The following is a 15,846-nucleotide window of genomic DNA, read 5'->3' on the forward strand; positions in this document are numbered from 1 at the left end:
CTTTCTACTTTCCCTTCCTTCCTTTGTATACATAAGTAGGTATGGCTGGTAGAGGAGTCAATGTGCTCCATGTGTGTGCAGGATAATCTTTGTCAATTCAGACAAGTCATCTGAGAAGGAACTTCAATGGTGATAACTCCCACAACAATTGGCTAGCAGGTTAGCCTGTTAGGCATTTACTTGTTTAATGTTTATATATGGGAGGGCCCAGTGTAATGGTCTTATTAAATAAGAAACACAGAGCCAAGTGCAGAGTTAAAAGCCTAAGAGGTCAGAGCATTAGCTAAGAGCTGAGACTTAAAACTGCCTTCTTACCCTTCGCTGCTGCTGCCGTTCTTCCCCTGAGAAAGAGACCTACTTCCTATGTGTCTATCTTTTTATTGACTTTCTGTTCTGCCTTCCTATTGGTTGTAAACCCAACCATATGACCTCCTCATCACTGCCTGTCTATACAGACCTCTAGGTCTCTATGGTTGGTATTGAGATTAAAGGCGTGTGTCTCCATGCTGGCTGTATCCTTGAACACACAGAGATCTGCCTGTCATGTGATCAGGATTAAAGGTGTGCACCACCACCGCCCAGCTTCTGCTATGGCTTGCTATTAGCTCTGACCCCCAGGCAACTTTATTTATTAATATACAAATAAAATCACATTTCAGCACAAATAAAATATCACCATAGCCTAGCCCATATTAGGTAGTGCTATCCCTGGGCATATGGTCCTAGAGGGCATAAGAAAACAAACTGAACAAACCATGAGAAGCAAGCCAGTAAGCAGTGCTCCTCCATGGTCTTTGCTTCAGTTCATGCCTCCAGCTTCCTACCTTGAGTTCCTGCCCTGGCTTCCCCTGGAGATAGACTGCAAGTAAGTCACCTGTAAGTCAAAGAAACCCTTTCCTCCCCAGCTTCCTCCCAACTTGTCATAGTGTTTGATCACAGCAACAGACACCTGTAGCTAGAGTTTTCCTGCCTTGCCCACAGTCAGGACAAATCTCTATCACCTGCCAGTCCCACAGCCGCTCAGACCCAACCAAGTAAACACTGAGACTTATATTGCTTACAAACTGTATGGCCGTGGCAGGCTTCTTGCTAACTGTTTTTATAGATTAAAACTTCTTGCTAACTGCCCTTATAGCTTAAATTAATTCATTTCCATAAATCTATATCTTGCCATGTGGCTCGTGGCTTACCAGCATCTTCACATGCTGCTTGTCATGGTGGTGGCTTGGCAGTGTCGCTCTCTGCCTTCCTGTTCCCTCAATTCTCCTCTCTGTTAGTCCTGCCTATACTTCCTGCCTGACTACTGGCCAATCAGTGTTTTATTTATTGACTAATCAGAGCAATTTAACATACAGATCATCCCACAGCAGACACCTAAACAGGACAACATGAAAAGAGCTGTCGGCAAAGCCTCCTTCCCTAGGCACAGCCTTTCCCTCTAGCAGACCTGACTGTTGGGGTACAGAAGCCTCAAGCAAAGCAAGTTCAATGTTGCAAGTATTTACTACCAGAGCATTGTTTTTATAACTGGAGCCCAGCAGAAAAGGAATGGAATTTCAATTCCCCACTTGGAGAAAAAAAAACTATCCCCAGTGAAACCTGCATTAGCAGGCAGTAGGAGACCAAGTAATCTGTGTGTTGGTTGGTGTGGTAGTTTGAATGAAAATGGCCTCAGACTGAAAGGGAATGGCATTATTGGACACATGGCCTTGTTGGAGTAGGTATGGCCTTGCTGGAGGAAGTGTGTCACAGGCGATACCTTTGAGATTTTAGGAGCTGAAGCCAGGCCAAGTGTCTGTCTCTCTCTCTTTCTACTGCCTGCCAATCCTGATGTCAAACTCTGAGCTACTTCTCCAATGTGTGTCTGCCTGCGTGCAGCCATGCTTCCCATCATGACAATAATGGACTAAACCTCTGAAAATGTAAGCCAACCCCAATTTAATAGTTTCCTTTATAAGAGTTGTTATGGTCATGCTGCCTATTCTCAGCTGTAAAAACTCTAAGACAGTTGGTGTTTGTTCAAGACAATGACTGTATAATCAGGTCAAACTGGAGGAGAGAACAAAGACTCTCACTGAAAGTTTTATAGACATTGTATCCATAGAGCATTCATTACTGCCTTTGTAAACCAAGCAAAGAATTAAAAGATCTCCAAAAGGAAAAAAAAAAATGCATGACAAAACTTGAGCCGTGAATGCTCTTGGCAAGCCCAGAGTGTCCAGAGCAATAGCTGAGGGATGTTCATGAGGTGAAAATGCTGCTGGTTTCTTTCAAGAAGTATTTGCTACTTTTAACTTGCCTGTTCTGTCTGTTATTTTCATAGCTCACAGTTCCCACCTTCATAAGGGTAAATGGATCTGTGGTATGAATATAAAGCCTGAAGAATCAGAACCGCTCACAGGAGACCTTCTGATCTGAGACCTGTCCTAGGAGCTAGAGAGTACCCGGAAAAAGTGGATCCTGAGCTGCTGGCCCTTGGACAATCATGACTACTGTGTAAAGAGCAAGATCTGAATGACCTACCCAACTTCAGAGATCAGCAGTAGCTGTTTGATAGATGTTTGATCCAAATGACAGAAAGGAAAGATAGCTGTTCTCAGGACAGCAATTTCTGAGGAAGAAATAGATATGACTGGGTTTTTAAAAAATTACATTTTAGGATGTAGCTAGGGCTCTCACCCAAAAAGAATGGCAGAAAACGACACCTGTTCAGAGGAAATCACAACCAAATTGTGATGCTGGAAAGCCATAGCAATCGACTCACAGTAGATTGACAGGTCACCAAACAGATGTAATCTTCTAAGAGGACAAGAAGAGGTCTGCGATAGAGTAAACACTACTGTTGTTTTTTATTTTTCACAGTGGCTTCCCCTTAAGCAAAGTCTGTCCTAAACAGCAACTGCAGCTCTGCTGCTCTGAGCAGCCTGAGGGGATTCTGACTCTTTCAAAGCTACTAAGGGAAACTTTACCTAAATCTAAAGAACTCAGACTCAACAGTTTAGGTGGAGTTCTGCTTGCTCAGGGGCTGAATAGCAAGTAGCTGACCTTCTCCCTTTGCTGGAGTCTTCTCAAAAACCCAGCATCCTTTTCTCAGCCCCTACTTTAAAAACCTTTGCTACGTGGTTCCTCCCTACCCCTTCCTGTCAGCTGCTTGCTGACTCAGCCTCCTGCTCGAAGGTTAATTTTATTTAACCAAACACATCTTTGAATTGCTAACAAAAGCAGGAGGAAACAATGCAAGACACTTTAAAATAATATTCCCCAGCACACCGCAGTTGAAGACAGTGACTAACATGACTAACCTCTCTCTGCATGTGAAACATTGACTCCTCTACGAGCAACTATACGATTCCAAACATCTGCTAGACAGAAGAAAGAAGAATTTGGAAGTTCTATTTGACTGATATTGGGAACCAGCACCCTCATCCCTGGAGCCTAGGTGGGTGTTCATATCTGATTTGTCTTTCTCTTATGGATGCTCTTATAAACAAAAATTTTATAGGAGGCACCATCTAGATAGATAAGTAAGAAGTTCACAAATGACAAAGCTACATGACCATTGTTTGGGGGATGGGTGTGGTCCTAGAATTTCACGTTGTTAGAGATGCTCTTTTTGTTTTCTTTTGTTTTGAGATAGGGTCTCACCATGTAGCTCTGTCTGGCCTGGAGTTTACTATGTAGACCAGACAGGCCTAGAACTCACAGAGATTGCCTGCTTCTGCCTCCCAAAAACAGGGATTAAAGGTGGGCACCACATGCCTAGGCCTGAGATGTTCTCAAAGCTCTGATCTATAGTGCCAGTGGTTATGCCTCAAATTATTAAAACATTTCCGGGTATTGTTCTTCCTGTAGCAAAGCTGTCTCCCTGTTTCAAATCATAGAGGACCAGTGGTCCATCTGGTTCAGAATGCCACCTTTTCTATTTCAGTTACAACTTACTTCAGGATTGCTGTCCATCCCTGTAATCCTCCCTCCTCTTTCTCTCCCCCTCCTCTCCCCGCTCCTCTCCTTTCCTCTCTGTCCTCTCTTTTCCTCTCTTCTTCTGTCCCTCTTCTCCTCTCTTCTCTCTCCTCTCCTCTCCTTTTCCCTGTGTTCATAATTCTCTTTATTTGCAAGTTCATTATTTCATGGATGTGCCGTATTTTAAAACCATGTCTGTGTCCACCTTGGATTTCTTTTCTTTCCTTTTCCTTGTTTTAAAATCCTTGAGGCTTGTGTGTTATATCAAGAGTAACATTTCCCATCATGCCTCATAATGCTCACAGTCTTATAGCTTAGAAATGTACATCTCTCTGATTTAGAATCCCATGTTGTCTCAATCCTGTTTATTACAATCTTGTGCTATGTTTTTTAAATTATACCTAATGCATACTTGGTTGAAAGCTATAATCCAAAAGATAAAGATATATTGAAATACTATTTTCCTGTCTTACCCTTGACATTGTTCCTCTCTGTAATTGCACATATGGCTTTATTCAGAGTCTTCCTGGCTATTTTAACAAATTATTTTACCATATGTGTTTTATAGTTTTAACTCTTCCAAAGAAAAACCCACAGAATTATTATTGGGACTGTGCTATGCTGAGTCAGCATTGAACAATTTGTCATCTTTATAAGATTTCCTACTTGAGAACAGGCTGTTCGCCTCTCTATCTCTGTGTTAGAAATGGACCTTTCTGCGTTGTTGTTGTTGCTGCGTTGGTTGGTTGATTTTTCTAAGACAGGGTTTCTCTGTGTAGCTTTGGCCTTTCCTGGAACTTGCTTTGTAGACCAGGCTGGCCTCGAACTCACAGAGATCCACCTGCCTCTGCCTCCCAAGTGCTGGGATTAAATGTGTGCATCACCACCACCCAGCTCTACATTTCCTTTTATAAACTTTGTGCATCATCTCCTAAGTTTCCCTAAGGATAAGACGAGAGAGAAAAAGCCAAGTCCTGTATCAACAGGAAAGGCAACATCAATACCATCTTTATATGTAGATGATCAAATTATAGAAAGCAAGAGAACCATTGAGAATGCAGAGAGAAAGAAGAGAGGAGATAGCCCATCAGGGAGGTGGTGGAATCTCAAATTATTGCAGAAAAAAATTAGTAGCCCTCACATGTGTTTCAACAACTGAGAGGGGACACCAAGGGAAGAAAACAACATGGACTGTGAGAGCCGTAAGAATCAATACTGTCTGGACACAGGCTGTAACAGTATTCATCACAAAGTCCTGCTCTCAGCCGGTTTATAAACTAGAGAAAACTGGAGTAGCTAAAGTTTTATGTGGAAGGAAAAAATGACTTAACCTTTACATCTGACACAGATTTGCAGTGTCTAAAAGTTGTGATCCACACTGTCATTCCCAAAGGGCTATTGTACTTTCAAGTGTGTCCAAGCTTTGACATTGTGGCATGCTGTCATTTACAAAGTTCATGGTTGAGATGTAGGAAATCAAGTTGGAACATTCTTGCTAGACACTTGTCTATAGTTTTTCAGTTTTAAGCAACACCCAGAAAAGAGGGCTGTTTCCTTGGTGTATCAGGTCACTTCCCTCATTTGGTGGGTGGCCAGAGGAGGGGGAGGGTTGTTCTTTTTTCTTTACAGATTCTGATTTTATGAAACAATGTTTTAATTTTTATCAATCAAGGTAAGTTTTTCCAACTTGGATACTCCTGGCCTTTTGCTTCCTTTAGTGTTATATGGTACTGGATCCATTCATCTTTATCTGTGTTTATCTTTGAATGAGAGCATCTTCTCCTAGACGACTCCTATCCTTACCCACTGTACCTAACCCTTCTCACACTTGTGAGACGAAAGCTGAAGCTCCAATAAATACACAGTGCTCCTGTTGACCTGGCTGGTCCTTCCCCTCTGCCTAGGTCAGAGTGACTTTAGACATTGATCCACTAGAATAGTTACCAATGTAAGATTCTTCTATAAGACAAATATTGTTTATGCTAAAAAATTGTCCTAAGCAATATCATTACATTTAAAATAATGTTTGTAGTTTTACTATATTTAACTATAACTATTGTTTAATTATGTGTATGCATGTTTGTCTGTGGGGGGTTATATTTGTGCCCACAAACACAGATGCTTGTGGAGACCAAAAGATAGAAACTGGAGTTGCTGGCAGTGATGAACCCCTGACCTGAGTGCTAGGAACCTAACTTAGATCCTCTGCAAAAGCATTAAGCACTCTTTTTATTTTTATTTATGTTTTTTTTTTTTTCCCCTGAGACAGGGTTTCTCTGTACCAGCTCTGGCTGCCTTGAAACTCGCTCTGTAGACCAGGCTGGCCTCAAACTCACAGAGCTATATCTGCCTGAGTGCCTTTAATGAAAACAAACATCAGGACTTTATGAGCTCATGTGCAGAGACTCCAGTCACTCTGTTTAGGATCCTCATAATTAATGTTCACTCTCTGACAGAACACACGGAAAATAAAGCTATAGACACAAACATAAAATAAGCAAAGAAGCTGAGGAAATGTCCAAGCACTTGCTACACAAACAATGAGGACAGAGTTTAGACCCCAGCACCCACATAAACACTGGGTGGAGGGAGGGGCAGCACAGCTGTAAAGAGCTCAGAGACGGACACAGGAGAGCCTCAGAGCAAGCTGGCTAGCTAGATTAGCCGGCAAGCTTGGATCATCTGAGAAACCCTGCCTCGACAAATAAGATGGAGAGCAACAGGGGAAGACTCTGGGCGTCAGCCTCAAGTCTACATGTACACACACAGGTGTATGTGCACTTGAACACATGAGCACGCAAATACACCCCATGCAGAGACATGTGGAAATAAGTCAAACAAAGTTTGGCTAAAGTGCCTACCAAGCATGGGTTTATCCAGAAGAAATTAGTACACTGAAAACAAAAATACATCACCAATATGAAGGGTGCATTAAATGGCATCCACAGTATCAGATCTGCATCACCTATGGAAATTCCCTAGTTCATGGTACAGTTGAAGAAATCCCCTTTCTTCCACATGTTTAGAATCACAGAAAAAAAAAATCAACTAGAAAATATTGAGCATGTCATACATGTTGAAGATTTTGAAAGCTTCTCTAATCCCAATGAGACAATCTTTCTTGTTTTCAATTTCTTCATAATTTAATTATACATATTCAAAGTAGTTAAAAAATAATTCTATTTGTCATTTGGTTATACTGAAGGCAACCCGACGATTATATAAATGTGTTCTTTGAGGGAAGGGTGTGTGTGTCAGGACTGAACCCAGGAGCCTCACATGAGCTCGGCATGTGCTTTCCCACTCAGCTATAGCCATTTCCCCCTTTGGAGTGATTTATGAGAGATGAGAATGCTGGAAAGTTGCTGCAGATAAGCATCCCTTGAGTGCCTGGGTGGGCCAGTCATGGAGAGTAGAAAGTGATGTTTAGGCACTATTATGGGAAGAGTTATATCCTCCCAAATGTTTCTGTTGAAATTCTAACTTCAGTACAGGACTGTGTTTAGTAAGAGAGCCATAGTCAAAGTACAGAGAATAAGTGTCACTGGAGTGCTCAGAGACCATCACAGAAAGGGGGCAGGGGAGGATGAAGCCAGAGGTCAGGAATGACAGGATCAAAACTGTCTTCTGCACATGACAGAACTGTTGAACTCATGAGTTCATAACATCTGTGGTTACCCATTGTTTTTTTATTCTTTACTCTGTTGGCTCTTTGGGGGGCCTACAACCCAACTCCCAAATAAGTCACACACGAAGGTTTATTTTTAATTATAAATGCCCGGCCTTAGCTTGCCTTTTTTTGCCAGCTTTTCTTAACTTTATCCCATCTATCTTTTGCTTCTGGGCTGTTTTCCTTTTCTTACTTCTGTATATCTTACTTGCACTCCTACTCTGTGGCTGGCTCCTGGCTTCCTCCTCTGCTTGTTCTCTTGCTCTTCTTTTCCTCCCAGATTTCTCCTTCTATTAATCCTCTCTCCCTGCCAGCCCCACCTATCATTTCTCCTGCCTCACTATTGGCTGTTCAGCTCTTTTTAGACCATCGGGTGTTTTTAGACAGGCAAATAACACAGCTTGGCAGAGTTAAACAAATGCAACATAAAAGAATACAACACATCTTTGCATCATGAAACAAATGTTCCACAGCATAAACAAATGTAACACATCTTAAAATAATTCTCCCAGTTGCTTGTACCAAGATTTGTACAAGATTAAGACAGTCAGCATTCTAGCACAGAGTGAGAAGGAGTCCCCCACCCTAACTGAGAGCTATGGACAATGGATGGCTTCCTAGGAAGGTAGAGTCAATTTTCTTTAGGCATATGCCTCCTGTATGTTGAGCACAGCTCAGTGGATGGCCCTACATCTAGATACAGCAAAAAATGGAGTTGGTGAACTGTTGTTTTTTCAAAGACACAGAGTTGGGGAGTGAGGAATGAGGGCACATCTAGAAGGGATTAAGAAAAAGGCTTGATCAAAATAAATTATATGAGAGACTGGAGAGATATCTCAGGGTCTCAGGGGTGCTGCACCAGTTGCTTGCATAAGACCTGGGTTTGGTTTCTAGAACCCACAGAGAAGCTCAAAACCATCTGTAATTCCAGTTTCAGGGAATCTGACTCCCTCTTCTGACCATCACAGTCACCAGGCACACACATGCACATACATGTGCACATATGCAGGCAAAGCACCCATACACATGAATAATTCTAAAAATAATAATTTAAAACTAAGTCGTATGGAATTATTGAATAATTAATAACACATTTTGAAAACAGAGTTATTGCTATGAGGTAAATCCATGATAAACTTTTTTAGTTATTTACTGTTGTTATAATAGCAATGATTTGGTAAATTTCATTTTAAAAGAAATACATATATCTTTCATCAGTTGAAACTCAATTTATTGAATATTAAGCTGTATTATATCTGAATTTTGACTTGCAAAGGAAAAAAAAAGCCAACTTGGATCCAATGAGAGTGTTATCCTCCCCACATTTATATTCTATATGTATCACTGTCTCTCTTTAGTAGTTCAAATATATGCTTTTGTGAATACGAGAAATGTATTCTGAAGGAAATTCAAAGAGATTTTATAAATGAACCTAAAGTGTATATGATAACAGTAACTCAAAATACAAAAGTACACAGGGGTTACAGTGTATTTGAGGAACAATTTTCTAATTCCCTAGACTCCGGAATGAACCTCAAAACCAGACTTAATCACAAAAGCATCCAGTAAACATTTAGCAACCTGCAAAGAAAGGACACACAAGGTGAACAGAGAAGATAGCTTTCCACTTCCCGTAGGCCTTACCAAGCAGGCAGCTTCCAGAGCTCAGGTGCACCTACCTGCCTGGTCTCCACAGCACATGGGCACAGGCCCAGCAAACCCAGCAGGGACTCCCAGCCTGCAATCAGGGCAAGAGTTTCCCAGCAGAGGACCTCACAAGGGCAGAGGCATTTCTGACAGCAGGGAGTGAGCCGAAAATGAACCTCAGCCATTCTTCCCGCTGGAGAGGAGGGCATAGAACTTTTACCACAGAGAACAGCTGCTCCAAAAGCTGTACTGGGTGTTAATCAAACATCTGTGGTCTGCAGGAAGAGGCTTGGATCAAAAAACCTTAACTTCCCCGAAGGCCCTGTTTCCACCTTGATTTAAGGATTCTCCTTGATAGCAATCTGCTGTCCTCGTCAGTGCAGGGCCTGGCCAGGCTCTTCCAGTTCACAGGGGTAGCCCCTCAAGGAGAAAGGCTCCCAGGGCAGGAGACACAGCTTTATTTTTACCCAGTTAAAGTCCCTATCCAATCCATTAACAGCTGCAATAACCTTGGTCCAGGGCATTTCCTGGTGAAGCTATAGCCAGGTGGGGTTAATGAACTCTCCCTACCATCAATTCCTGGGAGAGGCCATTGGCCTGAATTGTTACTTAATTACTCTTCTGTGAACAGCTTCATAAAGCAATGAGATGCCTTCTTTCAGGAGATGGTAATGGGGGTCATCAGAGGCCATTAATTTTACAAATAGTTTGCTAGAAACTTCAGTATGTTAAGAAGTTGGTCTGGCTCACAAATCACCTCCATGTGGTCTTTCTCTGAGACCTGAAGCTTGACAGGTGTCTGTGACTGACACCTGGAAGTTACCAGCTGTGAAGAACTGGCAGACACACACACACACATTCCCATATAGAGAATGCATATTCTTTGTTTTCTGTGAGTGCTTTTCCCTTAAAGCTTGCAAGAGAAGACTCCAATTGTGGAGCTCATTCAAGACAATCAGGGGCATTGTCAGCGTTAAAATCTCTTGTAATTTCTGTCTCGGGGGTGGGTTCTTAGTCTCTAAAGTGCAGACCGCAGAAAGCTTGGATGGATCCACAAACCTCTGCAGGCAAAACTGGTTTTTGGTGCCCCTTGCTGGTATGGCTGGATCTGCTGGACACTGCATTTATCTCAGCACCCCAAGTTCTCCCCATGTCCATCAAGCCTCTTCACACACTGCTTTCAAACATGAGGCGGCTCCGGCTCTCTCTGCACCACCCAATTGTAAAATCCACCCTTTGCCACACACATGCTCCCTTCCCCCATCCCCTTCACCTGCTCATATTGTCACATCCTTTCTTATGATATAAAATCAGTGTATTCCCCCCCAACACACACACACACCACTACCCTCAGAATGTAAACTTTTTCCCAAGGCCAGTGCTTTGGATTGTCCTGTTCACTCTTAAAGACACTGGTGCTTTTACTTTTAATACTCATAGGATGAATGGGTCATTGGTTGGGCACATGATAGCATCACTGTGGCCACAAGAGCAAATTTCCCATCTTCTTGACACTTGGGCAGGAAGAAAGCCCTATTTACCTGAGAGACATAGTGAGGAAGACTCTCCCTTTTTACTGCCTAGAAACAAGATGCCCTGAAGCTTGTCCCTGCTTAGGGCAGACTTAGCCATAAAGAGGTTCTGACTTGGTCATCGGCACCACTGTGACACGCTGCCCTGACCTTCCTAAATTGTGGAGTCATAACCCCGTGGAAGGTTGTACATTCTATTGGAGGGCTCCAGTGGGAAGAGATGAGAGTCTTCAGAAGCTAATTGACTAGGGCAGGATCAGGAAGCCAAAGCACATCTGTAGAAGGGAGGTAAAGTTTGTAGAAGGAGCTAGAGGGCAGAGAGGGCCGTGGAGTTTCCTTCGACTTCATTTTCTGATCCCTGATTAATATTGACACGCTTCCCATCAAGCTTGCAGTGGCCGGGGACTAGGGAACAACCGTGACTTTCCAGGGTGGTGATACACATACATCTGTGCCCTGAGACCTTTAGGAAAGCAGCAGGTCATAAGAAAGAAGACTTAAGAAAAACTGATGACTCTGTTTTGGGTTTCCAAATCCAGTTATTTATGGCAAACAACCTCTAGGTGTTTGCTTGTGAGACCTCTTATGGAATTTTCCAGGAGGCCTCTGCACCCTCACTTGATGCAGAGTCAGATGAGGAGCAGAAAAATCTGGGATTTTTGTCATATCCAACTCAGGGGCTGAAGGGAGAAAACCAGTTCACTGACTTTCTACTGGGGAGACTGCTGGACCCACTTCTGCAGTTGGTAACCGCTCTGCTAACATTTCAGGCGTCTACAATGGAAGAACAGAAGGAAAATGAGCTAGATTACGAGTAAGTAACAGCGACTACGAAAGGCGGCATCCAGGCACCAGGTGTGAGGCAGGTCGCTGGCCATACCTTCTCTAATCTCCCAGTCACCTCTCCCTCCTCCCCCTGCACCCATCTCCCAAGCCCTCACTCCTACAGGAAGTGGTAACTACTGTAAATACACCACCAAGCCCTTCCAAGATAGGACTCCATTTTCCAATATCATGCTTCATGTCACTCAAAACGAAATCCCGGGGCCATGCTACCCTATTCCCAGTTAAGAACTCCAAAGGATTATTTTACATGCTAGAAAAAGTTTAGTGTGAGCCTCCCTTGATGTAGGTACTCTTCCTAAAGTTATCATTTCACTCACAGTTTTTTCAAAACAGATGTTTGTGCTGTTGAATGATATTCCTGAAATATAAGTATGTACTCACTGAAATGGCCCTCATATGAGAATCTCACACATTATAATCAGAAAATCAAAGGGAAGGGGAAGCAAGGATGGAAAGACTGAAGCCCTATCATGGTGGTAGAGACTTCTGTCTCTGAATGAAGTAGACAAACTCAGAAGTGATGGAGCAGGTGCCTAGACAAAAATAGTCAATAAAAGTGTATTGCATAAGGAGAACAATTTAGGAAAAGGTTGCCATGGGAAACAGTTCTCTCCAGTACAAGGCTATTTAAGGAAGTGAAGCTTCTTTTGAAATCAGACTGGAGATGCATCTCAAGATGTCCCCTGTTGGGTTGAGAATTACTAAGACATTGTAGGGTGTGATTCAGATGTATGAATATCCAGGAATGAAAATAGAAAAGCAAGCGTGCTCCCAGGAAGAGCACAGCGGATGAATTACTTATTTTCTAGAAAGCCCACTTGGTCCACTGATCTTTGCTCTTGAGATAACCAGCCCTTGTTTATTTGGGGGGCTGAGCCTATAGGTCAGAAAAAATGGAAATCTTAAGATTGGCCCAATCAAGAAGAACATTATCAGTTTGAACATGGACCTTGAAAGGGATATGCAGAGAATAGATGAAGCCAACCAGGAGCTTCTTCTCAAAATACAAGAAAAAGAAAATGAAATCCAGAGGTAAGTCTAGGTTTCATGATGGAAGTTCTCAACCTGAAAGGAGAGTGGTGGAGAAGACAGACAAAAACCCTCAATTTTCCTACTTTCTCTAGAGAACTCTATCTCATGTAGCAAACAACTATCCTTCACTCTGGTATTTTTTCTAAGACATTCAAACACAGCAAGCTTAAAAATATTTTACTTAAAAGACTAGGCAGATCTTTCCTTGAGAACATGAGTGTTTTGGATAAGGCAGTTCTTTCTTTATATGGCTTGGAAATGACCTGAGTCTATGGAAAAGAAGAGTTTCTAACTTGAGATGCACATGTAGTCATCAAGCCCTGAGTTTTATCACTTCTGAACCTGGCCATCATGGGTCCTTCACTTCATTCAGGCTGGAAAGTGAGATCACCCAGACTGGAGACCCTGCAGAAGATGAGGATTGGGAGAAGGAAAACTGCGCTGTGATGGAGAGAGAAAGGGCTCTGCTGCAGGAGAAACAACCAGACTCGTAAGTATGATACCGGGGAAAGCGAGTCCATGGGCTTCATCCTGGCCTCACCCCTAGAGCACAACCCCTTCAACTAAGCCAGTCGTTGTAAATCTTAATTGGATAAGATCTTTAATCCCACATAGCTGAAATATCATTTCAATATAAAGTCAACATAAGCATGTAAGCATATTTTCATTCTTTTTTAAATGATTTTGAGATTATATTACATCATTTCCCTCTTCCTTTCCTCCCTTCAAACCCTCTCATGTACTCTACTCCGCTCTTTTTCAAATTTGTTGCCTCTTTTTTCATTAATTGTTGTTACACGCATGTGTGTATAATACTAAATATATAAATATAACCTGTTCAGTCTGTATCTTGTTACTTGTATGTATTTTTTCAGGGCTGACCATTTGGTATTGGATGACTAATTAGTGTGTTCTTCTCTGAGTGAGACTGTTTCTCTCCAGTATTTCTTAGTTGACTGTACTATTGTGTAGGGTTGAGGCCCTCTTTGACCTTAGTGTATCTATTGGTGTCATCCTTCTTCAAGTCACGTTTAGGTATCTATGTGGATGAAACATTATGGATGTAGCTTCTGACATTTCTAAAAGACATAACCTCACATGAAATTCCCTGTTCCTATGGCTATTGTAATTTTTCCTCTTCCTCTTTGGCAAGATCCCTGTACCTTAGGGGCAGGAGTTGTATTAAAGTTATATCAGATGGGACTAGGTCCAAGTCTGCATTTTGGTCGGTTGTGGGTTTTTTGTAATGTTCTTTGTCTGTTGCAAAGAGAAGTTTCCTTGATAAAGGGTGAGGACTATACTTGTCTGTGGGTATAAAGAGAAACATTTAAAATATGATTGTGCTGGTGTAGTAAAGTGGTGGTAGGTTCTCCTCCAGGATCCATGACTTCACTGGCCCTGGGTAGTTGGCTAGGTTTCAGTACCTGGCATGATTTCCTCTTGTTGAGCAGGTCTTACGTCCAATTAGAGAGCTGTTGGTTGTCATAAAGGTGTGAATGCCACTATTGTATCCTTAGGGTTATCATGCCATGTTGATTGGTATTATGATTCATGGGAAGCACAGATGGATAGGACTGTTGGTTGCTTCCCTCATTTGGAAGCTTCCATGGAGCATTCTGGTGCCATGAAACCTAGTCCTAGAAAGGAGGCTTTAAGCCAATCTTGTTTGCATACAAAGAGTATGTCCATGCACGGGAGGGAATTGGGGAAATAAGGTTTTTCAGGTAATATTTAGTACTGGGAGCATAAATATCTATATTCCTCATATGCTGCTGATTGTTTCACCTGTGAATTAATTTCAAGATCTACTTACATTGTACAAATAAGTTCAAACTTCTGTAAGAAAAAACTGCCTGGTGAAATGGGAATACCAACTGAATAAGAGTAGACGATGTTGCCAGGCGGTGGTGGCACAAGCCCTTAATCTCAGCATTTGGGAGGCAGAGGAAGGTGGATCTTTGTGAGTTCAAGGCCAGCCTGGTCTACAGAGCGAGGTCCAGGAAAAGGCGCAAAGCTACAAGCGAAACCCTGTCTCGGAAAAAAAAAAAAAAAAAAAAGATGATATTACCATGATTCAAACTTACACTCTGGTCCTTTCTCTCTCTAGGAGAAGAGAACGAGGCTTTGGTCCACAGTATCTCAGAACTTCAGAGAAAGGTAGGATGGGACTCTATGTTCCTCAGTGCCTCCACAGCATCATGGTTCCCAAAGAGGCAAAATAAGGAAAGTAGATTTGGGTGTCAAAAAGGCCTTAGTTTGGCATGGATCCCTCTCTCTGACCCACTCTCCTGAGGTTAAGGCTCATGTCAAAAATCCGTGGAATATTCTCTGTAAGTGTGGAGTGGAAGGAGTAGTGATGGGTGTTTAATGATCTCACTAGCTCTCTATTCTATCACAAAAACAGAATCTAATAGGTACTCCATAACAGTGCTTAACCAGAACCTTAATGAGAAGTTAACTTTACCTTCAACAGAGACTATAGCACACACAACAACTACCCTTAATCCCTAAAGATTTCCTCTTGCACCCCCCTCCACATTACAGAAAACTTAACACGGATACCCTTTCTGACTCATCCTGAAGCTCTATGTAGTCCATCTTGAAATGGGGCTTAGGAGGAGTACTTGCTGACCCTAACTAGGTCACAAGACAGAGTAGACATGGGTAGAGCAAAGATGGATCCACAAAACACCAAGTATCTTTCAAGGCTGTCTCCTCGAAGCTTTCATATAGCTCTGACTCTTAACCCATACACACCAGAGGATATCTTTTCTCTCTGATTATTTTTAATAGCAGTAGTAGTAGCAGCAGCAGCAGTAGTATTTATGTTTGTATTTGAAATGTGCTTTTTATTTGAAACTGTAGCTTACAAGGAAATCACAAAAGATAGTCAGATGTGAACAAGGTGATCTGGAAATAACCCCAGAAGAGTCAAAGGTAAGTGCTCAAGCAATCTTGGTGGGTTTGAACTGCCTGGCCAGGAAAATGACTGTCAAGCTAGACACGGTCATTGAAGTCACTGCAAATTCTTGGTGCTTTTGTCTGTATCTGACTTAACATAGCCAGAGCCACTGAGGCCTTGGTCTTGCTCTGTAACTAAAGTTTTCCTGGCCCTGCGGCTGGTTGCTTGGACCCAAGTAGACACACAGAGACTTATAT

The 15,846-nt window shown here is 42.3% G+C and overlaps 1 protein-coding gene across 1 annotated transcript; it reads left to right on the forward strand.

Annotated features, from left to right (window-relative positions):
* The first annotated feature begins 11,008 nt into the window (after positions 1-11,008).
* Positions 11,009-15,640, forward strand: LOC119087224 (transmembrane and coiled-coil domain-containing protein 5A-like). The gene is made up of 6 exons (XM_037201921.1): positions 11,009-11,097; positions 11,580-11,664; positions 12,539-12,687; positions 13,061-13,177; positions 14,795-14,844; positions 15,553-15,640. Exons 3-6 carry the CDS (start codon positions 12,599-12,601, stop codon positions 15,585-15,587), a joined length of 291 nt encoding a protein of 96 aa, XP_037057816.1. The 5' UTR covers positions 11,009-11,097; positions 11,580-11,664; positions 12,539-12,598; the 3' UTR covers positions 15,588-15,640.
* Positions 15,641-15,846: the final 206 nt, after the last annotated feature.

This window comes from Peromyscus leucopus, unplaced genomic scaffold, assembly GCF_004664715.2.
Source record: "Peromyscus leucopus breed LL Stock unplaced genomic scaffold, UCI_PerLeu_2.1 scaffold_358, whole genome shotgun sequence".
In the NCBI taxonomy this organism is placed as follows: domain Eukaryota; kingdom Metazoa; phylum Chordata; class Mammalia; order Rodentia; family Cricetidae; genus Peromyscus; species Peromyscus leucopus.

Bases quoted from the DNA above. Each gene is read 5' to 3' on its own strand.
- LOC119087224 (XM_037201921.1), top strand. From the start codon at position 12,599: ATGGACCTTGAAAGGGATATGCAGAGAATAGATGAAGCCAACCAGGAG. The intron at 13,178-14,794 runs GTAAGTATGATA...TTCTCTCTCTAG, and splicing joins CAGGAGAAACAACCAGACTC to GAGAAGAGAACGAGGCTTTG. The intron at 14,845-15,552 runs GTAGGATGGGAC...TTGAAACTGTAG, and splicing joins TCTCAGAACTTCAGAGAAAG to CTTACAAGGAAATCACAAAA.